The sequence below is a fragment of the Ursus americanus genome, chromosome 29 (assembly GCF_024610735.1).
Source record: "Ursus americanus isolate L20-20 chromosome 29, mUrsAme1.1.p, whole genome shotgun sequence".
Lineage (NCBI taxonomy): Eukaryota > Metazoa > Chordata > Mammalia > Carnivora > Ursidae > Ursus > Ursus americanus.
Genome location: NC_142155.1, coordinates 1,781,841 through 1,806,172, shown reverse-complemented (window position 1 = coordinate 1,806,172; position 24,332 = coordinate 1,781,841). Strand labels below are relative to the sequence as shown.

Sequence of the window (24,332 nt, the reverse complement as noted above, 5' to 3'; positions counted from 1 at the left end):
CGTCAGTTGATGAGGGTGGTATATCCAAACCATGGATTATTCAGCCATAAAAAGGAATGAAGTGCTAACACATGCTACGACGTGGATGAAGCTTGAAAATGCTGTGATAAGTGAAAGAAGTCAGGCACAAAAGCCTCCACATTATAAGGGTCTGTTGATATGGAATACCCAGAATAGACAAATCTATAGGAACAGAGTAAATTAGGTGCCAGGGCATAGGGAGAGGAGGAAATTGAAAAGGGACTGTGTTTCTTTTTGGGGTGATGGAGATATTCTGGAATTAGATAAGAGTGATGGTTTTACAACACCGCAAATATACTGAAAATCACTAAACTATACACTTTAAAATTGTGAAGATGGTGAATATAGTGTTGATGTAAATTTTATCTCAAAAATATAAAAAAAAGAGAAAATACTGAAAATACTGAAGGGTAGCAGAATATGCCATCCCTAAGTATGCCTCTTTAGCATATATTATTTTGAGAAACAGCAGATGCAAGAGAAGTTCTGAAAACAGAGTAGAAGTTAAACTTCTGTAAGGGACAGCTACATTACAAAGGAAATCTCCGTTTGTCAGCGTCTCTCCCACTGTACCAGGAAGAGAAGACTGACTAAATCACAAGAGGATCTTATCCATGGAAAAGACACTGCCTGAAATCTATACAACAAATCTTACCTTTAGATTACCCTGCTTTTCCCGGTAACTCCCCCAGACTGGCCACTGGACAGCTTGCTTGCTTTTGTCTTCAGCTGCAGATGGTGTAGAAGCCAGTGGCTTAGGCTACCCTGGGGAGTTACTCATTTTTCCTTAGGTATCTCCTGTGTGTGTGTGTGTGTGTGTGTGTATACATACATATATATATATATATATATATATATATATATATATATATATATATATATATATATATATATGGTATACATGTTAATAAACTTCTGTTTTTCTCTTGCTAACCTTTTATTATAGGAATCTCAGCCAAGAATTTAGAAAGTTAGAGGGAAAGTTACTTTTCCTCCCCTACCCTTCAGGTCTATTTTCAGATTCACTCTTTACTCATCATTTCAACAGGTTAGGTGGTAGACAATTCACCAGACCCAGAATCCTATCATTCACCAGGACTGTATCATACAGTGATAACTGTATTATTTACCAGAATTGTTATCATTAGAACTACAGGCTATGAAAGAAAAAAGGTTTTTATTGGTTATCAAAATGAAATGAACTTGTAGAAATTCTGATCAAATAAACAGGTCAAATTATTTAGAGGTAGTCTAAGTTTGCTATTTTGCTCAAATATATTAACTCTTAATAATTTACCCCTCAAATATTATTTATCCTAAGGTTTTTTTTTTTAATTGTTTTCTTTTTCAACATTCAACTGAGTGTTTGATTTGCAGGCATATAAAGATTAGTTGTTTTTAGGGAAAGAATTGTAGATTCTGTGTTCTCTTGCCAAATGCATGTATTTCTGAATTCCAAGTATCTTCCTCGTTTGTGTGATGAAAACTTAAGAGGTCTGTTGTGCACTGGAAAACAGGAAGCAGCAGCCGTGGAAACACAGGGGTCTTGATGGGCATGATGACGGAGCCCTGCCAGGAGACCTATTTCAAGTGTCCAGGTCGTTATGATTTTTAGATCTAACTTGAGTTCTGTGCTCTAATTCTAGAGCTGCACCTCCGAGCAGCAACCGAGGGGGATTTGAAACAAACCGGAAGAGTAACCTCAGCTCTTGTCTATCAGTACAAACTGTAAAAGGCCGCAGAGGGTCTCACCCTCACATCTGCCCTTCATCTCCCACCTGAAAGGAGAGCTCTACAGATTACCAGGAGATACGGAAACACGGCCTCGCTGCTTCTGAGGCTTAAGCTTTATTTTAGTCTCCCTCTTTTTCTTGAATATTCTTAGAAAAAGAGACTCAAACATATTCTAAGGAATAGGAAAGTGGAAGAGACCTTTTATGAAAGAACTGGCTGGAGGGAAGAAGCCAGAGGCCACCTTACATAATTAAGCCAGAATAATTTAAGTAAAAGCAAAGCCAGAGCTTTGTTAAAGAAGAGCTTCGCAGCAAATGGGATAAAGGGCAGTAAATTTACATAGACTGCATCTAAGATTTTATCTTAATAAAGATAAAATAACTCTGCATTTGACCGCCTTTATATTGTTGCCTAAAATGTCAAGGAAAATAAATAAAAGAAACAGAACTACACGTAACTCTGCCCTCCTGATAAATTATTTCTGTTGTTCTAGTGTCTCTTTCCACAGCTGTTGTGGATACTTCATGCTAAAGCGTACTGTCTGTTACTTTCTGGAGTTTAACTACAAACAACTTAAAGTCTTCTACTTCATAAATAAAAATAAGGAGTTTTGGAGTTTTAAAAACAATGAGAATATTAATCTCATTCTCCGTGATGGTGCCTGCCAATCAGATACTTAGCGGCCTTGTCCTGAAGAAGCAACACAGCTGTTAAGTATCTGATGAATTCTTAACCTTGTATGGTTAAAGTCTTGATCTCAGATGTGTTGACCAAGTAAGCTCTCCAACTTAATACTGGTTTTTGTTTTTGTTTTTGAGAGAGAGAGAGAAGGGAGGGGCAGAGTGAGAAGGAGAGCATCTTAAGCAGGCTCCACACGCAGTGCAGAGGCCAATGTGGGGCTCCGTCTCATGACCTTGAGATCATGACCTGAGCCGAAATCAAGAGTCCTATACTTAATGGACTGAGCCACCCAGGGGTCCCTGAATAATATTTTTGAAGTAGTGCTCCCTTGTCTGCTTCCTGGTTAAACAGCCTCATTGTTTAGTGAACTGCCCCATAAAGAAAACTTGACAACCATTGTCTTCTGGCTTCATTCACAATGATCACCAGATGTGTGCATTGTACTTGACATTCTCTTTTTTGTCTTCCTTTCCACCTTCACTTCAGCCTACAGTTGATGTGCCAAGTACCCATATTCTCACCACCCTTTCCTTAGACTCTGTTAGCATCTATCACCATGACAGTTCTGAAATCAACCAGGTTATAAACAACTGAAGCTTTATCCTGCTGATAAGGGCAACACCGCTAAAGTATAAACTTCTCAGAACACATGGCGCCTCTCTAATTTTGCAAAGAAGAGAATAGGAAAATTAGTTCCTTTAACTTGGTAATGATAATATAAATTGTGAAGTTTCAGTATGTGGCATTCAGAGATTTATAAGATCAGTTCTAAAGAAGCTCTTTCTTTCTTTAGGGATTCTATTTACATTTATTGACTCTCTCTCCCTCTATCTACGACAAGATAGTAGCTCTCAAATGTTTGTTTCTGAGAATGGAGTGCAGCCCCCTAAGACAGAGACTATCAGCTTATGGTCTCAGCATCTATCTGGGCCACCAGCTACGGGTAAATACTTGAGGTCCAGGGTAATGACTATGCTCCCTTTCACTCTCAAAATGAGTCCTGGTTTGGACAATAAATTATATGGTCATCTTAGGCATAGGTCAGTTTAAGAGATATATAGTTTTTTACTAAGTATCCTTTGTAAAATTAAAATGGAACTCCTTAGTTTGTAGCTACATATGGTTCTCTTAAACATTGTTTTAAGATAATGCAAAGATAAAGAGATAAATACCTAGATACAATAGGCAATTTTCTCATTGTTATTTGTTAGAAATTACACCTTAAAATTAAGATCTTTTGGACTCTGAGTTCACCAAAGACAGAGAATATTAGTCCTTAAATTTCCCTCTAACAACCATGGGGTTGGGTGAGGAGACTAGAGGTTTTGAGAACTGAAGGCCGAGCACAGAATGTTTTTTCTTATAGAAACTATGGTATAAACTGTAATTTGATTAAAACTATTAGTATTGTTTAATGGTAAATTTTAGTTCAAAAGGCCTTTTTCTTATTGGTTTAAACTTATTTTTATTTATAAAACTATAATAAAACTGTTTATATATAAAACATTACTATTTATCATGCTATTTAAAAGAAAACATTTTAAATTCTAAAATTCAAGTATTTAAATTAATTTATGGAGCATGATTATTTTTAATGGCATCTAAAGTGTTTATATTCTAATTTATATTAATTCATTTCCATGCATATTTGTTTGGGTGGGGTTGGTGGGTGATGGTCAGGAATTAATTCAGGCAACCAGGAGAGGATGGCATCAAGAAAGCCTTAGAGAAGAGGGTGATTTAGACAGGGGTAGGGGAGTAAGCCAAGGTGAAAAATTACAAATAAGCTTGGGAAACAGTGATTAACATTGTTTTTGCTAAAAATGGGGCATATACAGGAAAACAGTAAATTTTCCTACCCTGGAAACGTCCTTTTTGTGGTTGCAAATCTCACAAAATAATAATTAGTCTTTATTTCCAGTGATATGCTCTTTCACAAAGTGAATGATGGTATTAATCGTGATTTAATGCACAAAAATGAAATCTATTTAAATTTTATAGAAAAGATGGTGTTGGTAGTTTCCATTTAAAAAAATGGTGAGCAGAATGAATAGGGTTTTATAATGAAAGTCCACTTACACAAAAGAAAACTGCCCCATCTTTCTGGTAAGAAAAAAAAATTTTTCCTTCCTTATGAAGACAATCAGGTAACTTGGGCAAAAAATGAGATAAAAATATAGATAATGATCAATGATGTTCAAGCCTTTTGAAAAGTTGTTTCCACAACTGTGCAAATACAGAACTGATATCTAAAGAAGCAGAAATACTATTTTAAAATAATGAAAATAAAAAATAGGTCACAATCTTTATTAAACAGAAAGTCAATGCAAGTTGCATTTTGCTAAATATTGCCTCTGGCTTAGGTTCCTTCCATGTGGGTGAAAAAATACAGTGTCGTAGTAAAATTAAACGAAGTGTACTTGGTCCTATACACTTGGAAAGTGGCAAACTGTCGGCACCACCCTGGCCTCCGCTGGCTACGTACCAAAGGTGCACTTGGTGAGACGCCTGCTGACCAGGTTGCAGGGGCTACTTTCGGCTGCCAGTTGGCTCCACCAGTCAACTTTTTCTCTCCCGCATTCCACTGAAGATCTCCCCTAAATCAAGCGTGCAAAAACACACAAAAATATTAAAACACACTAATCGGAAAAGAGTGTGTGTGGCTCATTACATACTTTAATTTGGGGTTAGAAGCAGTCTGTTTGAGTTGTTGAGAGAACAGGTTAAAAATTATAAAGGAGTCTTATATCTAAGAAAGCATAAAAGCATTTGACAAAAAACCATTTAGAGTTTGGATCTCAATGGTAGCAGGAATTTCCTATCACTTCCAATAGAACAATGTGTCACAAAACTCAACCAAATTCCTCACTGGTTAGAGAAGATTCCAAATAAGTATATCATAAATACTGTGTGCCTGTATTCTGTCAAATACCCATCTTTTGCTTCGTACCTGATGGGACTTCTAGATCTGAGAGGGCTCATCAGAAGGTTTCACACAACTAGAACATGACTAGAACATCAGAAGGTTTCACACAACTAGAACACTGCCTTCCAGTGAACGATAAGATATATCTATTGTAAAATGCATCCCGATTTTAGGAACATTGAAATGTGCATCTAAAGAAAGGGCACATTGTTTATCATTCTTACCATTCTCCTTAAAATTGATCCTCCGTGAGAGACTTTCTAAAACCAATGTTAGCTGGGAATAGTGTAATGATTCTAGAATTTAAAGCTAGTAAAGCACTCAAACCATAATTCCCAAGGATTTCTAGCGATAACTTAGTGGCAATCGTCGAGCCTGAAATAGATTGTCCCTTTTCATTGTAAAGCCAACAGTTTGGAGGTTCCAGTTGAATAACAACAAAAACAAAAATCCAGAATGTAATAAAAACCAATTTTGAAATTACCTAGCTTGAGAGTGAGTTATTGCTCCAATGAGTTTAATAGTCTCAAATAAATCTAAATACATTGTCACAAGAAAACCAGATAATTTCAAAAACACTTACTTCTTGGATGTGGTACCAGAAATTCCAAGATCTATAAAAGGATAAAAGAAAACAGAATTTAAATGTCTATACTCAGCTTAAATGATATGACATTTAAAAGATCAAAGAGTCAGAAGTCTAGAAAAGGTCCATATTTTGCCTAAGAATGACTGTATTCAATTTTACAAAGGAGAAACTATGTTAGGAAACATGTTCAGAAATCTAACATTTTCTTTTACTTCACGTTATACTTAAGGATCACATTTTAATGTCAACTGGTGTCTAGGAAAGAGTAAACATAGCAGGCTTGAGACTCTTCTCTTAGAAAGGCCTATGTGCCTGGCATCTAGGCACCTAGCTTAGTAAACTGTTCTCTCTACTAAGAGAATATTTTTCCGAATGATAAGGGTGGCTTCCTGTGTCTAAACTGCTTGTACAAACAATGTGGTTCATGCTGAACACCTGCTTTTCTTCTGCGAGACTGAAACTTTGGGACAGTTAGGCACAGGGTGCCTACATAATCAGCACCCTATAAATCCCCTGGGTGTGGAGCCTCTACAGGGCTTCCGTGGGCAGAAACATCACACGTGGGAAGGCGAGAGCATAAGGAAGTCGGTATGTCGATTCTTCCAAGCTCCGCCGTGTCTTTTTCCCTGAAGACCCAGCTGTGCGTCCTTACGGTGCTGCTGTAATACATCTCAGCTGTGAGTACAACCATGAGCTGAGTCCTCCGAATCCTAGCGAATCTCTGAGTGAAGGTGGTCTTCGGGACCCCTGAACTGGCTTACTCATTCGACTCTAATCTCAATTCATTCATTACTTCCACAAATATTTATGGAGCTCTACAGATGCCAGGCACTGTCTAAGCACTTGGGATCTATTAGGGAAGAAAACGAAGATCCCAACTGTGGAGAAATCTGCATTCTCATAGGGTGAGATAGATGATAATAAAATAATAAATCATATAGGCCACTAGAAGGTGATAGAAAGCCCATGGGAAAAAGCAAAGGAAGAGCAGAGTGTGGGGGATGGGGTCAGGTAGGATGAGGGACAGGCAGCATCAAACAGGGTGCCCAGGAAGGCCTCATGGACGTGAGATATGCACAGAGCTGAGCAGAGGTGTGGGGGAAGAGCTTTCTAGGCTCATCTCGTGGTGCTCTCTCTGCCTACGGGTAAGTCCGCTTCACATTTGGAGAAACTGCCAAACTGCTTTCCACGGTTACATTTCGCCAGCCATGTTAGAGTTTCAATTTCTCCACGTTCTCCTCAACAGTGGTTACTGTCTTTTCTAATTCCAGCCATCCTCACGGGTGAGAAGTGATATCTCATGCAGCTTCGATACGCATTTCCCAGATGCCTGGTGTGGAGCATCTTTTCATGTGCATATTGGCCACAGGTCTATATTTTTTGGAGAAATGTCTACTTAAATCATTTGAACATTTTAAAATTGGGTTATTTGTCTTTTCATTACTGAGTTGTTAGAGTTCTTTGTTTATTCTGGGTATAAGTTCCTTATGAGATCTATGTTCTACAAATACCTTCTCCCATTCTGTGGGTTATTTTTCACTTTCTGGATAGTGTCATTTTTAGCACAAATTTAATTTTAATGTAGTTCTATTTATCTATTTTTATCTATTGTTGCTTGTGCTTTTGGTGTCATATCTAAGAATGTTACCCAATCCAAGGTCATAAAGATTTATTTACCAATACATTTTCTTCTTAGAGTTTATAGTTTTGGCTCCTACATTTAGTTCTCATCCACTGTGAAATTAATTATTTTGGAGTAGGCAAGAAATCTAACTCCATCCTTTTGCATGCGGATATCCAGCTGTCCCAGCACCATTTGTTGAAAAGATAACTGTTGGGGTGCCTGGGTGGCACAGCGGTTAAGCGTCTGCCTTCGGCTCAGGGCATGATCCCGGCGTTCTGGGTTCGAGCCCCACATCAGGCTCTTCCGCTATGAGCCTGCTTCTTCCTCTCCCACTCCCCTGCTTGTGTTCCCTCTCTCGCTGGCTGTCTCTATCTGTTACACAAATAAATAAAATCTTAAAAAAAAAAGAAAAGAAAAGAAAACTGTTTTCCCATTGAACTGTCTTGGCACCTTTGTTGATAATCAATTGAGCACAGATGTGTAAGTTTATTTCTAGACTGTCATTCTATCCCATTGAGGTATATGCCTATCCCTATGCAGCAGTACCACTTATCTTAATTATTGTAGCTTTGTAGTAATTTTTAAATTCATTAAGTGTGAGTCTTCCAGGGTTATGCTTTCTTATTTAGTGTTTGGCTATTCTGACTTCCTTGTATTTCCATATGAATTTTAGGTTCAGCTTGTCAATTTCTGTAAAAAAGCAAACTAGAATATTGGTAGGGAGTATGTAATTTTTTTTCTGTTTTGGAAGATATTTTAATTATTATTTTATTTATTATTGTTACTTTTTTTAGAGAGAGAGCAAGAGGGGAGGGAGAGGGAGAGTGAGAATCCTAAGTGACATGAGGCTAGATCCCACAACCCTGAGATTGTGACCTGAGCTGAAATCAAGAATCAGACATTTAACTGAGCCACCCTAGGCATCCCGGAAAATATTTAATTAAAAAAAAATGTTTACCTATAGAGAAAATCATTGGTTTTTTTTTGGGGGGGGTGGGTTGTTACATTTCTATAAATTTTGATAAATATATGAATTCATGTAATCATTACTATAATCAGGACACATAGCAATTTAATTACTCAAAAATATTCTCTCTTGCTACCTTTTGCCATAAACAATGCACTTGCAGCAGCTAGAGGTATAAATCCTTTATTTCTGAAGGAGAATCTGGATGATACATTGGAGTGCCAGTAAAAGCAGTTACCATTGCCAACTATCCTTCAGTGAGATGAAATTTTAGAGTAGGAACAAATACTCAAATAACCTCTCCATGATGTCATCAAAGCATTTTCATGGATGCCCAGACCAGTGACGATGAAAGGGAAACAAAACTATGTCCATTGGATAATTCACAGGGAAAAAAGTCTGTATCAAGGACCTTCTAAAGCCTTGAGAAAAAGTGAAAGGTATCTGTAATGGTGAACCCATTCATCTTAATGAAAAATCAAATTCAGGGTTAAAAGGAAAGGTCAGTCTTTGTACCAGCTGCCCTCATCTCCTAGGACTCTCTCCTTCACTTGCCCATCTTCAGCCTCTGGTCTCCTTGTTCCTTGAACATGCCAGGCAGTTTTCTGCCCCAGTGCCTTTGCACTGGCTATTTCCTTTGCCTGCAAATATTCTCCTTCAGATATCCATGGGGCTCATTTTTTTTACCTTCAAATCTTTGCTCAAATTGTACCTTCTCAGTGAGACCTACCCTAACTCCCACTCTGCAGCATTCCCAATTCCCCCTTGCCTGATCTGTTTCTTCTCCATAGTGCTTTGGACCTAACATACTATGGAATTTATTTATTTGAAAATGTTTGTCTCTCCCCTTGCTGAGTACCATAAGAACAGAAATTAATACCTGTTTTGTTTGCTTATTTATCTTTAAAGCCTGGAAGAGTGCTTGGTACTCAATAAATATTTGTTGAGTAACTTAAATTCACATGGATGCTCAATTGTCAATATTTAAGTTACTCTGTGTTCTTATTTCCAAGTGAAATAAAAAATTAAGTACTTACTATACGTAATGCACTTGGTTTCACACTTGCATATGCTCTCTAATTATACCTTCAGTAATTTAGATAAGAAATGGCATGGGTACTGCTTGTGAGACAATGGCACGACAACTGTTTATCTTCCAAGGAACTGTACTGGGTAAAGCATAAAGAATTTCTGTCCACTCCTTGATATACTCACCCATAAGTGAATCCAGAAAATACATATAAAGAGATAGAGAAAAAATTTGTATATGATGCAGTAAAAAACAAAACAAAACAAAAAACTGTATTACTCACTGCCTACTAAGCTGGCAAGAGATGAGTCAAGGTCACTCCCAAGGGCTTTGCTTGCTGCCATAGCTGGACTGGGGGGTACCATTGAAATGGGTGCAGGCTGCCCGGCTGGTGCCATGGTTGGCATCAGTAGATCACCTAGGCCATCAAACACTGGAAATCAAATAGACCAGGTTCAGAATGATTGAAAAAAGAAAAAAAGGCCATATGCAAAATTAAAGGGAAATTATCTTCCGAAAAACTATAAAACAAGTAAACATACAATCTTACAAAAGAAGGCATGTAATCCACACTTTTTATGACTGTAACACCAAGAACACGTCTACATCTGTCTGTTCAGAAAGTACAGAAACACTAGTAAACATAAACAAAGATGGAAAACTGTGTAATGTACAGGAAAGAGCACAGATTTTGGGGTTGGAATTAGGCTCAAATTTAGTTGCATGCCTCACTACCTGTGTGACTTCGAGAAAGTTACCATCTGAGCTTTAGTTTTCTCATCTGTAAATGGGGAGGGTACTACTATGACATGGTTTTGTTATGAAGATTAAATTAGATAATATATATGCCTTTGTTATAATGCCACTCAGTGTTAGCCACTGACACTCTTATTAAAAACAACCACTGAAATACTTTTTATTGAAGATGGTAATAATTTATAGCTAAGCCTAAACAATTCTCTCTCAAATCCTACAATGCCTTTTTTCCCCCCTATAATGCTTATCTTTAAAACAATTCTTAAGTGAGAAAAGAAGGCTGGATCTCCTGGTTTCCTATGAAGTTAGGGTTGGAATAAAACTTGATCTAATGGGCAGGAAGTAGTAATGAGTATCTGAAAAACAGCTGGCCATATTTTAGAAGTAAAAATTTTGACCCCCCCACCCTGGTTATAAGCAGTCAATTTTGGTTCCAACTTTAAAGGAACATTTAAAGGGAAAACTATTCTAACTATTAGGCATCATGCTGTTATTGATGGTTCCTGGTCAGTATATAACCAATTACCAACTTGCTTAGTTCCTAGAATACAGAAAGACCATTCAAAATACAGATTTAGAAGACTTGCATAAGTTGTTGTTAATATCTTATCCATGTCAAAATTTTTGTGGTTAATTTTCATTAAAAAAACTACGAATATTTACCATCAACACTACTGTACGATAATTCTAAATTGGAAAACGACAGCATTCGACTAGGCACTGGCAATAGAAGCAACCAAATTGTCAGGCAGGGGATATATTTAGGGTGTTTTCTGAAACACATTTAATTGCCAAAAACTCACCCATTGAAAATTTGTAGTAAGGACCCAGCATGGGAAGAGTAGAATGGAAGAGAATACAAACAAAATGACAGCAGCATGAAAGATTAAAGGCAGGCCAAGAATACTACTTGTGTCCCAACTTCATAAAACCGAGGGCCATGCAAGCTTCAGAGGGTGTAAGCAATAGCAATGGGAGTGTCCAAACATTCAGATACTGCGTTAAGTGTTTTCCCTTAACCACCTCTAAACCACGTGCATGTAAGCTCATGCAAACAGATGGGGTGTGTGGTGTTAGATTTCTGCTAAAAATTAAAACAGAAACACAGAAAAGGATTACAGGTCATCTTTATATCTTCCAGAATGCACTGAAAATATTTACTTAAAATACAGAATAAGAGACTTATTAAAGTTTTAAAACCAGGTCACCACTCAATATCTGCTTGTAAGTTTCCTGATATCATACTAACCTTAGGTGGGCTATTGCACAATCAGAACAAATGAAAAGAACATTTGAAAATCACCACCTCACCTGACGGATCAAAGGAGCTGCTGCTGGAAGTTGAAGGCATTGTTCCAAAAGCTGCCTCAAAGTTGGGCTGTAGCAGGTTATTCTGAGCTGGAGTCACTGGTGACGGAGAAGGGGCCATAAAAGAACCCCCAAATCCTGAGAAAAAAAACAGTTCCAGAAAAATATAAGTGGAAACAACTAAAGGTAGGTAAAGGCCAGAAAAACAGGACGAACTATAGGAGACTGAGAGGGACTGAATGCATGTAGATAGATGAGAAGTCAGTAAAACTGGGTAGTTTTTTAAAAAGTTTTTCATGTGCTTTGATACCTGTCACGTATTTTTAAAAGATTTTCATTTATTTTTTAAATTCAAGTACAACATTCAGTGTTATACTAGTGTTTCAGGTGTATAGTAGAGTGAATCACTGATTCGATACATTACTCAGTGCTCATCATGTTAAGTACTCTTTAGTCCCCATCACCTATTTCAAAACCCCACCACCTACCCCTCCAACCTCCCTCCCAGGAACAGCCAGTTTTGTCATGTATTAATGAGATCGAAATTAATCAGAAATAAGATAGCATTTAAGAATATATACTCTCGTTAAGAGAACCTGTGTTATTACACTGGGGCTACAACAAGCTAAGGAGGTCTCACTAGGGTTAAAATTGAGATCATTTCATTATATTAAAATTTTGTTTCTTCAAAGCACAATACCGGGTAGTTAGAAAATGCTTAGTGTAATAATAAAACACAAATTTAAAAAAATGCATGCACTTTGCCACCAAGTCTTCCTTAATAACTTTCATACACGTTCTAGTCCCATTGCTGCTACTCCTAAGTGTGGGCTCCCCCCCATGTGGGAGAGGAAGAAGCAGGCTCCCAGCCGAGGAGCCCGATGTGGGGCTCGATCCCAGAACCCCGGGATCACGCCCTGAGCCGAAGGCAGACGCTTAACGACTGCGCCACCCAGGCGCCCCTCACATGCCGCAGATTCCTTTGTACAGCAATCAAGCTCTTCTCTGTTCCCTTCCCCCTCCCAGCAAACCAGGCTGCATCCCTAACACCATCACAGACTTCAAATTTGAAGTCCTTTTGAAGGCTGGAAGCAAATAATTTCTCTCAAATAACAGACAGAAGCAGCAGCACAGCTCACTCTGTACTGTTTCTGTCTACAACACGCCACTGGTGAGGGCGGCGATTTCTTAGTAAGACGTTGGAAGATGTTCTACTACCAAAGGATTTATTACTTCCAGAAGTCTTTTCTATATTCAGTTTGGGTATAAAGATTCATTTCTAATCTAACCACATCTTCTCTTTCACGTACTACTTGCGAAAACATAGATAATGCTTAAAAAATCCTTAAACTTTTCATTCTATAGAACTAGTTTATAATTTTGAAAATGGCTTGCACAGAAATTCTCCGGCTACTGTTTTCTAAAGCAGGCAATAATGTTCAAGTCATGTTGCTCCCAGACACTGATAATGACACAAGGTCAGGCTTTTCTTGTATATGTATGAAAAAAATGCAATTTGGAAAATTGTTACCTAATAGAGGATGGTCTTTAAAGCTCACAGTGGCTACCCTGAAGTGATTTTAGAATTTTACTGACATAGGCATTATGTAACTTTCCTAACTGAAGAAAAGACATTCTTCAGATCTTTCAGAACCAATATTATGAAGCAAAAATGGGCTGGAAGTAAGTATTTTTGTGGATGGGATCATTTGGTTTTAGAGAGATTGACAGTTGTGTTGATGTGGACTTCTTGGAAACATCCCACACCTCAAGTTGGAAGATGGCTGTGGTTAATTTAGGCAATTTTTCTATGGTTGTAGGTGAATGTGGAGACAACTGTTCTTGACTCTCAGTTTCTTAAAACTTGACCAAGAAGACACAATTTATTCTAGAGTCACAGCACATTAGTGTTGGAAAAAGCCTTTTGATCATCTGATTCAATCCATCTTTCCATGACTGGGAGAAGGGATGCAAAGGAAAGGTAACATATCCACCCAGGATTCAGTGGTAGAAAGAGAAAAACAGGCATTTACACAAGGTTCATCTGCTTAGTACTACTGAGTTTCATAAGATAAGTAGATCACATCCATAGGTGAATAATGAACAAAAATTAGTGACTTCTCTAAGTAAGTGAAGGGTAAAGCCAACACTGGCATCAGGCTCACCACGTACCACCAGAGTTGCTATTCTAAGCATTTTTTTAGGTTGAACCTTATGAACCGTATGGATTGCTAATATTTGACCATTTTGGTCCTACAAAAATAGGTTTCTATTGTTCAAACCAAAACACACATTAGCTCATTTAATCCTCACAACTCCGTGAAGTTTTACAAATGAAAACGCCGAGGCCAGAGAAATTAAATAATCTGCCCAAGGTCAAATGATGGCAAATGAGAGCCAGGATTCCACACAGGAATCTTCCAGAGCTTGGGTTTTTCACCACAATACTACATGGCCTCTTTTCCTCAGCCGGGAATAACTTCAGAGTTGTACTCTTCCTGTAGGCTTATAGACTTGACAGTGATCTAGAAAGATGACCTTTTCCCCATTATACTCAGTTCTTATGAAGTAGGTGCCCTCACAAATCTAGACTAATTAAAAAGCTATAAAGTGATATAAAATAACCAACTGATCGTCTTAAAGAAAATAATCTACTGCTATACTCTGAATGAAGGGTTAAACAGGAAAATTATAGACATTAAACAGGGGAACTCCTCCTTTTAGAGTCCTGGAATAGAGGTAAGTAATAAAAAAAAACCCCAAACCACTACTCTTTCTTTCTATATGGTTCTAAATTATATTAAGAAAGATGTTCTATGGAACTGAAGGTAACAATCAGTAGGCTTCCAGACATCCTACGGGCATATTTGGACTGTCTTATACTATGACTGAATTGCCATCTCTCTTCAAGTGCTCAACCATCTACAGATATGTTGCCTTTTGTCACAGAGAGTCTTACGAATCTATCTTTCTAAAGGGAACAGCCTACACACTTAAGGAAGTTCTATTAACAGACATATCAAAACTGACAGTCACAGTTGATATAACATATCACTTGGGTCAGGAGAGTGAAAATTTAAAACTACTGGCAGATAAACACACTCCCACACACACCACCCCCACACTCAGATTTGTTCCATTATGTTAAAGGTGATGTCATCTCAATTACTCTGTAATACAGTCAGCTGTTAATAAGATCAATCTGAGAGAGTCAATATTTCTAGGACTAATACCCTTTTGTCCGACACGTTTCAGACTGCTTCCTCTCCACCCAGAGTATGAAAGAATTGGTTCTCTGTAGATCTTCCCATTCAGTGGATATTATTAGATATTAACTCCACACTGAACATTTTTGTATTTTAAATCAGTTCAAAGACCTCTGTGGCTCTGCTAAAAAGTCATCTGTGTCATTTGGTTAACAGAGAATGCAAAACTACAAAGGGCCATAAGACCAGCCCATATTATTCCCTGCCTTTGGAATTAAAGATAGGATGTGGCACATTCCTATGCTAGTACAAATCTGTGGTGCGGTCGCCCCAGAATCGCATCTATTATTGAAGAACATGGTTTTCCTGCTTGATGTCAACTTCGGAAGTTAAGCATAATACACCTAATCTCCCTCAATAATCCATTTTTACATCTGTCATCCAGTAATCTATATATTTCAAACACCTAAGTTTTTAGCTGGTGTATCTGAAGAGGAATTTGAGAACTTTATTCTTCGCTGAATGACATAATATTTCCTTTTATTTGCTACAAACTTAACTTTCAAGTTTCCAGTCAGACTTCACTTGAGATATGGATAATATCTGTATCCTACCAATAATCTCAATGATTTGGAGAGAATTATTCTTTTGGCTAAATCAGTTGTCTTTTCTAGAATATTCTCTAGTTTCACCACTTTGGGTACACCAAACAGAACTTGAAGTTTTTACTCAAGGGGTAGATGACTAAGATGATATTTCATGCACAGTTCAATTCTGGAATTGGTATTATTTGACAGTTCTAGAAGTAAATTTGAATAAAGAATAACAACCAGATTTTATGAGAGATAGGCCTAAATCCATTTAGTCTTTGTTTTCTAGTTTGAAATTCTATATACCAATTTTTGACAAAGCTTTTTCCCCAATTTTAAGATGATTCTTAATTTTTGGTTTAAAATCTCTAAAAATCATTTTAAACATTTAATTATACAACATATTTAATGCATTTCCCTTGTTACATATATGTAAATTTGTTCCCTCAAAAAAAAAAAAAAAATTGAGGAGCAAGAGCCCCTGTTCAGCAACCAGTGTTACTTTTAGAGTCTATACTTTCTGTTACTGTGTATGTGTATTATTTTTCTTTTTTATTCTCTCAAAAAATAGTCTTATTATTAAAAGCCAATAACAGAAGATTCTAAAGACTCACAGAATATAACTTTCTCTCTTTTTTTTTGGTTCAAATTCCTACTTTGACCCTTATATTTGTGGACTTCTTTTTAGCTATAATGGGACTCATTTATCTTTTTTTTTTTAATTTTCTCTTTATTTCAACAGCTTGTGGACTTAACTGTTTTCTCCCCATAGACACACACACAAGTGTAACACACGTTAAGCTTCATTGCAAATTACCATCCATAGCACAGTGCCCCAGATATTTGTTCTACCATTGATATTCATTCAACAGAAATGCCTGGGCAATTTGAAAACTCTGAAATAGCCACTGTCAGCTAGATTAAATATATAAACGTGACTGGGGTTTTATACTGTGTACATTAGCAGGGTTTTTGGCTAGGAAAGTTGCCTCTAGCTCATATTATAAAATTCTATTCATATTCCACGATATTCTTCAATGAGAAGATGGATTCTTGCTGTTTTGTTACCTAAGCAAGTATAAGAAATGTTTTTCTATAAGCAGAACACAGAGAAGTATGAGAAACTAGCCCAAATAATTAAGACCTAGGGAGATTAGAATTTAAAATCTCTCATATCAGGATATAAGGTAAAAGAATAGTTGGCCTTGTGCCATGTAAATCAGATTCAGATATGTACAAATTAAATTATAAAAATCATTTGTAAAGCAAATTAGACAGTAAAACCCATTCACACCTACTTATATTAAAATTAATTTATTCAAATAAAAAAACAGAGAAAGAAGAAAAGGTGCACAAAATACTTTCCCATCACTAAAAAAGTCACAAGATGATGTGGTGGAAAAAATGGGAAGTGCACAGTCAATAAAACCCACGTAAATGACGCTGTCACTTTCATCACTAATTTTCTCCTTTTCTCTCCCATTTTACTAAGATTTCAGGACGGACAACACAATTGAGCAATTTAAGCTTGCTTTTGGTGAAGTGTTCTGACCTGTACTTTTTGTATACTTCCTTTTTAGGACCTCCCCATACACAAAACTGTGCAGCTGAGGCTTGGGTCCCTGATGTTGTACTCATCAGTAGGTGACAGAACTCTTCCGGTTTGTTCCAGGTGTGTTTTAGACCCTATCTCACCCCCAGGAGCAAATCTCTTGGCTCTGCCACTGACGTCTGACTTTGAATTGGAAGGGAATATTGTCTTTTCCCACAGGCTTTAGTTTAACTGGTCTCTCTGCACCTACTTCCAGTGTTCTTGGCTCTTCTGGAAACACAAGATCTCAGGTTTCAGCCCTGGAAGCACAGGGAGGTTAAATGGATTGAGGACAATGCGCGTTGCAGCCCTGGAAATGCTCAACATGGCGGACCAGGCACCTGCCAGGCTGCCGTCTGATAGGCTTATAATCCCTCTTTGGGGTCTGTGTAACCCCGAGAGAAAGAAAGACTTCTTAGAACTCTGCAAAAAGCCAGAACATTTGATTTCATATGTCATCTCAACCTTAATTATAACTGCAAAGCCAAAGGCTTATAACCAGTGATCTCATTTTGAAATTGACAAGGCCATTTCCCCCAAATAGCCATTTAAAACCATGGTATTTCTGTGGCCTGTTAAAAACCTATTGCTGAACCTTGAAAACCTAAATTTAGGTTATTGGTTTTGTAAGAGTGTGAAGGTTTCCATGACCAGTTTGAAGACGTGATGAAGAATACCCAGGCCAGGAGAAAAGCCAGGCAAGCCAGTATGTTCTCCCCCAAATAACCAACTGTGTTTTGTGTTAAGCACCCTGCCTCTTATATTTGCAGCTTCCAAAGTCCACAGCGACATTACAGTGGGACCCTGGTTCTTCACCGTTCACGAAAATACCAGCTGGCAGTCACTGGTATGAAGTGGATTCAGCAACCAGGAGTGTCATATTTAACCAGGGTAGTCTGGAGAGGAGAGGACAGACACAAACAAACCGCTGTTGCACCCGAGAAAGATGGCCAAATAGCTGGTCTGAAGGACCGACGGAAGGGGAGGGTCGCGGCTGGGCTGTGCTTACCCTTGCCGGCCTCTTGAGAGAAGACTGGACCTCATACCAAACTTCCTACAATACTGAAAGGTGACAAGGGTCCTTCTGTGAGGTCACTACTCATTACTCATCCAAGAACGAATGTTCTGTGCCTGCTGTAGCTGGCCAGCACTGTTCATTACATGAAAAAAGAAGACCCAACTCTTTCAAAGGTAACATGACTAGCAGGAAATTTAAACTGAGAGAATCCGTACATGGCAACTTCCTTGTGCCGACGTGACCCACACTCTCATCAATCCCCTGCCAACCTTATGACCAAATGCATCCCTTGTGGTGACTGGGGAGGGACACTGGAAGGTGCGTCTGTGTCTGAGCCCTCTGTGATGCTACTGCTGCACTTCCTGCGAGTCCCCTTCTAAGTAAGGTCGGATGAGGTAAGCCAGCAGTGCCTGGTGAGTCTGACTCATAACCTGAGCCGGAAACTTACTGCTGTGATCTTGCAAACGGCAAATGCTTTGCCTGTAAAAATAGTAATTTCTCGATCTGGCTATCATTAAACACACTTTGCCCAGCCTCCAAGGAAGACTGATAGTTGACTTTTACTATCTTTGAGTCTTTGAAATGTTCCGTTTTATTTTATCTATCCCATCCTGGCAATAAGCAATAATCCTAGGCATCTTGTACCAGTTTACTCCACACCATAGCCCGGTTGAATTGGGATCTCTCCAGAGGTTTTCAGACTAAAAAAAAAAAAAAAAAAAAAGACCAGCTAATTGAAAAAGTGGCATAGGTAGCAGCACGTTCAACCCTGGTAGAAATCTATGACAGTTTCTCCTAGAGTGATTCATGTTACAGAATAAATTGTCAAACATAATGGTATCTTTCCACAAAAATTCCTTTTAAAAAATGGGCACAGGCAATACAAGATAAAATTTGCTATATAAGCATACTACTTTTTTAGTAAACAAAAAGAAATGTGCTAACTGAAAGTAAGGCATTTAGGAGCATCCAAGGAGCCATAGGGGTGACTTGTTTGCAACTGTGATTTTAATACTTACTTCATAAAATCCTGGGAAATAACCTTCTATTATACAGTGTCTTGTTTTTCAATTTTATGTCTCAAAAGGGAAAGAAAACATGCACCTTGAAATTTCCATACCTGTTACTTACAAAGATATACCCAAACTTAACTTCCACAAAATACCATTTTATTTTAATTTAATTAATTACCAGCTAGTAGGTCTGCCGATGCTGATGAACTAGAAGCAGCCTGAGGTGCAGGTTGGGGTTCAGAAGCACTACTTCCAAATGCATCTACCCATTATCCATTGTGCAGCAAAAAAGTAAAAGAGTGTGAACAGTAAGTACAGTAAGTAAATTAACTGTTTTGCCAAGAAATGCATAGACATGACACTCTGCGTGGTGAGCTTGTCACCTGTGGATGTGTGAAATGATTGAGTGAGCTGAATTATGCTCTGACCAGTTTATTCTCTCAAAAAAGAGTTCTAAAATATTTCAGACAAACACCTCTTTGTAAGAGTTAGACAACTGTTGAATAAAAATTTTGGATTAAATCCTATCATCTCTTAAAATAGGACCAAGGTTTAAAAAACTTTTCCCCAAAGGCAATACAATGGAATTTTCCCATTTAGAACTCTATTAAACTTAGAAAAAAAATTAACAGACTTAATTCAAGCAGCAGCAGCAGCCCCACTTGTACCCATTTATCAAAGTTCAGTGTTTATTTGCCACAAATTTTGAGCTCCTGAATGTCAGAGACTGTGACACCATTGTACCCCTCATGGCACATACCATGATGCTTCCATGTACAGTAGGTAAGGTACTCAGTGTGGTTTAACTTGCTAAGAATGGTATTTTAGCCCGTGGCATACACATTTGTGGACATTCATGAAGAAATCACTTCAAACCTGTACTTTTCCCTATAAATTAACTGCTATCTGATAAATGACTCTAAATGCATCACCCTTATGAGTAGTGCAAGAGTTAATTCAGTACATCTCCCTGCCTTCGGATAACATACAAAGTAAGGGGATAATGCATTTAAACCAGTAAAACATCTTCTAGTTCTCTGGAAAGATTTTAAAACATTAAGCTCAATGTACATAAACCCTACAGAATAACGTATGGCTCTACGCTTATGTTTTCAGTTTCGACTGGCTTGTTTTCAATTCTAAATTATCTAGTTAATGTTTATATTGCTTTTAATAGCTTAGAAATGTTGATTTAGCCAACAGATGAGGTTCGCCAAGGAAGAACAGTAGAAGGAAATTCCAACCAGCTGATTCTACATTAGGATGCACAGAAGTTAAAAACACAAGGACTTCAAATGAAAAATGATGTGGTTCTGTTAGGCCATGCATCGAAAATCATGATGCACTGATGAGGATGAAGATGGTGATGGCAAAGAAATGGAAAAGATCTTAAAAACTTAAGTTTACAGTCAAGAGATGGAAATAACTTCAGAGTCAAAAGAAAAAAGGATGGAATATAATGAATGAGATGTAAAAACTCTTCTGAGAGGGGAAAAATAAAATCTCTTTACGTGTTGAAGGAGGAGAGATACGCACCCCCAAAAAGGTCTATCACACCTGACGAATCCACCTTTGCTGGAGAGGCAGTGGTTGCAGGAGACGGTGCTGCAAACGCATCCACTGCAGTGAAGCACACAACAGGAGAAATCGCACGTCACCCCAGGGACAATAACCCCATGAGCCCTGACAGATGGCTTCTTGGGATTTCAGGTTGAACAGCAGGCAGTAAGACTGCAGACAGTCTTAACAGTTAAGACAAAGCACATGGTTTTAAAAATACACACTTTCCAGAAGAAAATAACATTTGACTTCTTGAACTCAGAGGTTTTAGCGTGGAGGGGAAACAAAAGTTGTCTCTTTTCTCCAGCGTTAGATTTGAAATTATGAACCTCATCAGTCGGTGATGGGCCGAAATGAGATTTATTTTTTCCCAAGTGAATTTTGAGTTTTAAAGAACTCCAGACAAACCTGCATGTTTCCGCGTCCGCCTGTGCACACACAACCCCCACCAGACATCTCAGAAGGCTTGGCCTTGGAGGAAGCACTCACCGGATAAGAGGTCAGCAGTGAGAGAACTCTCAGGCACAGGAGAGGCCCCTTGTGGTGGAGAGGAGAAAGCATCTTCCGAAAGTGAAACAAACCAAAACCAAGCAGAGGTAAGTAGAAAGCTGAAATCAAAGTTAAATGTCTAACAAATGCATTATCACAGGTGAGCACAAGGAGTTCAGTCACGAGCACGCCTGGGGGAAACGCATGGGAAAAACAAAACGGTGGCTTTCGTTTTACCTGTGCCAAACAGGTCTATGCTAGGAGCAGCATCTGGCTTAGGCGCCGCAGCGACTTCCGGAGGAGCCTCAAACAAATCTAAGACCAAGAACACACATGCCTTTACTCGACTCGGCAAAGCAGCCTGACACAGCATCACTCTCCAGTTCTGAATGAGCACGGGGGAGAACTCCGACACAAGCAGCAAATGGTTTCTAGAGAAGCATGGACTGGACACAGTTGTCATGCAGTAACGGTTGTGTCTGCAGGGCAGCTCGAGTACCCGAATTCAGTCCACCAGATGGAGAGAGTTCAACAACAACAAAACATTACCACCAAAGATATCTAGAGCAGGAGGAGCGGCCGTGGTGGTGGCGGAGGTGGTGGCGGTGGTGGCAGCGGCGGCGGTGGCGGCAGTAGTGGCAGCCGTGGCAGCCGCGACAGCGGGAGCAGGAGAAGGAGCAGTGGCGGGAACCGGAGGGGCTGTGCTAGCTGTAGGGGTAACTACAGGAACACTGGTCTCAGGTGGCTTCATTGCAAAGAGGTCCAGCTCGGGTGCAGCCTCTGCACTACCTTCAGATGGGGCAAAGGGGTCTTTTGGAAAAAGGAAAGTGGAGACACACATACAGCATCAGTAAGGAAAGAGACAAGAGAGAGGCGTCATAACTACAGGTCAGAGACCTGACAGATATTCACACACTAGCTAGGCATTAGGCTGCTTGGATTGAACTATTATCCTATTAGCAAGTGTCTGTGATTAGGATGTCTTTCTAAAGAAAAAAAAAAAAGAAAATTTAGTAGGTGACACAAGTTAGGAAACGAAAACGCTTCACAGTACTGTAAGATCAGCCTACGGTCTAGGATCAGAGATTGTGATTCTTTAAACCCTCAATCTGGGTAATTTGGTAGCTTTGAAAATTAAAACATGCCTATATTTCAGAACTTGGTGCTACAAAAGAGTACCATACAGCAGGGGAGGACAAAAAAAACATTAAGAGAGCATACTTGCACTGACAAAAATTGTCAATCTTGAGAAATTGTCAATTTTGATAAGTATGCCCGTCACCACCTTAATGTTTTAAGTGCCAGCACTATCGATTCAGTTAATGATGAATGATCCTTTACACTCAGAAGGAACTAAAGCTAGAAAAACATATGGCCATGTCTCACTACGGGAGTTTCACATCAGGACAGAGAAAACAACACACTTGCTCATGACTGTCGACCCACCATTTCCTGAGCATGCATCAAGTGCTGCGGCTACGGGGGCTGGGGTAGCTGGCGCGGCGGCCCCTTCGGATGCTGCAGGGGCCTCCCCGGGAGAAGCTGCAAAGGCATCTTGGGTGCGGTTTTTAAAACAACAGAAATTAAAGGAATAAAAAGAGAAGAAAATATAGTAAAAGAACCAAGTTAAATTGCGGAAAAGGCTCCCTTATACAACATGAATTTCTTCAAACGCATTCTTACGGCCCCATGCACTGTTGGCGGTCACAAAATCATGATTCTTAGCGCTCCTTTGTGTTAGTTACATGCAAGTGGTACAGGGCTCATACTGCTACGGCCTATTGGGATCCGTCAGGTGACAAGATTCTCATTGTATAAGGGCTCGGAGAAGCATGTTTTATGTAACATTAAAAATCAATGGATGTGAAAACTAAAACACAAAAATAACTGTATTATGTGATTTAAGACATTAATCTTTCATGGTCGGTGAACACTTCTTCACTATGTTACCGTGATGTCTCTCTGACTGATGGTTTCTACCAAACACAGATGTCTTCTTTAATGTCAATAAAATTAAACATATGATGGTAATGTAAACAAATAATTATAGTTAACAAATGTTTTATGGGCTAGTACAGGCAAAATTACACTGCTAGCATGAAAGGTTTACTAAGCACTCATAAAAAAGTTAAGTCTTTGTTATCCTTGAAAAACATTTTCAGATACAACCAAGGATTTAAGGAAATAGATAACAAAATTAGGGGATGACACTACAATGCTTTTATTTCAACTTAAGTTTATCCCTGTTTTAAAATATTGTATTACTCTCCTTATTTGGAAAATGATCTATTTTCAACAGACTAAAAACATAGTTTTATGCTTTAAGACTATTTACAGCAGAAAGTCCATTAACATACAGGCAGCCCCAGTTTATAAATGCCCAATATATGAATGGCTGATGTGTACAAACAGCACCCAATGGGTTTCTGCCAGTAAACCATGTTAATTTGGTTAAAAAAAAAAAATCCTGGAGTTTTCAAAGAGATTCTATAATTCAAAAGTACAAAAGAATGAAGCTATCATTAGTATGATTTAAGAAACTCCTAGAAATATCCACCTAGAATCTTCCACTTACCTGCTAGACCTTTCATCCTAAAATACTGCCTTTCATAATATCTACAAGTGTCCCCTAGAACACTGTTCCTCTGGCTGTTAAAAAGGACTTATCATATATACTTGTAAAATGCTACACAGTATATCTATCTCCTTTTTTGGAGATTTACGTAGTACACATCAGGCTGTAGGACGTCCTACAGTCAAGGCACTTGTTTTCTGAGTTTATCCCAGCATGTTCCAAACTGATCTTAGCGTGAAACAAACTTTCCTGCTTTCCTGTCTTGAGGCCTGGCATTAAGTGGAACAGCAAACACTAAATTGGACACTAGGGTTAAAAGGTCCTTTACAAAAACACAAATATCCTTAGAAGACACAATGAGATGATCAATTAGTCATATCTTACAGATTCATTTGATCTGCTTGCTTCCCTCAGCTACATATGGGAATATGTTTTCGGAGCAAAGGTCTGTCAGGGGAGAGGCCAGATGGTACTGGAGTGCGGCTAGGCCAGGCTTGCTTCCCCAGATGCAATGCTAAGGACGCTGTAATAGACGGCTTAGAGCAATACGAGAACCCTAAGAGCTGGGGTAGAACACAAGGGAATACAAGAGGAAGTTGGCAGGGCTGAAAGTATTTTGCCATGAGTCAGGTCCGTTTTCCTTCTTTTTATTCC

General features: G+C 38.6%; 1 protein-coding gene across 3 annotated transcripts in view; it reads right to left on the bottom strand.

Moving 5' to 3' along the window:
• Positions 1 to 24,332, bottom strand: part of SNAP91 (synaptosome associated protein 91) — a 133,053-nt gene that overhangs the window by 14,896 nt on the left and 93,825 nt on the right. For 2 of the 3 annotated variants that reach the window (XM_087856910.1, XM_087856911.1), the window contains exons 14-17: positions 11,640 to 11,774; positions 9,856 to 10,005; positions 5,946 to 5,976; positions 4,922 to 5,033 (exon numbers count right to left, since the gene is read on the bottom strand). In XM_087856910.1, the coding sequence (XP_087713036.1) occupies positions 4,922 to 5,033; positions 5,946 to 5,976; positions 9,856 to 10,005; positions 11,640 to 11,774 (428 nt within the window). Of the gene's footprint in view, positions 1 to 4,921; positions 5,034 to 5,945; positions 5,977 to 9,855; positions 10,006 to 11,639; positions 11,775 to 19,232; positions 19,317 to 20,590; positions 20,675 to 21,103; positions 21,176 to 21,340; positions 21,419 to 21,652; positions 21,914 to 22,549; positions 22,658 to 24,332 lie in introns of all 3 variants that reach the window. The other variant, XM_045804482.2, reaches the window with a different exon arrangement.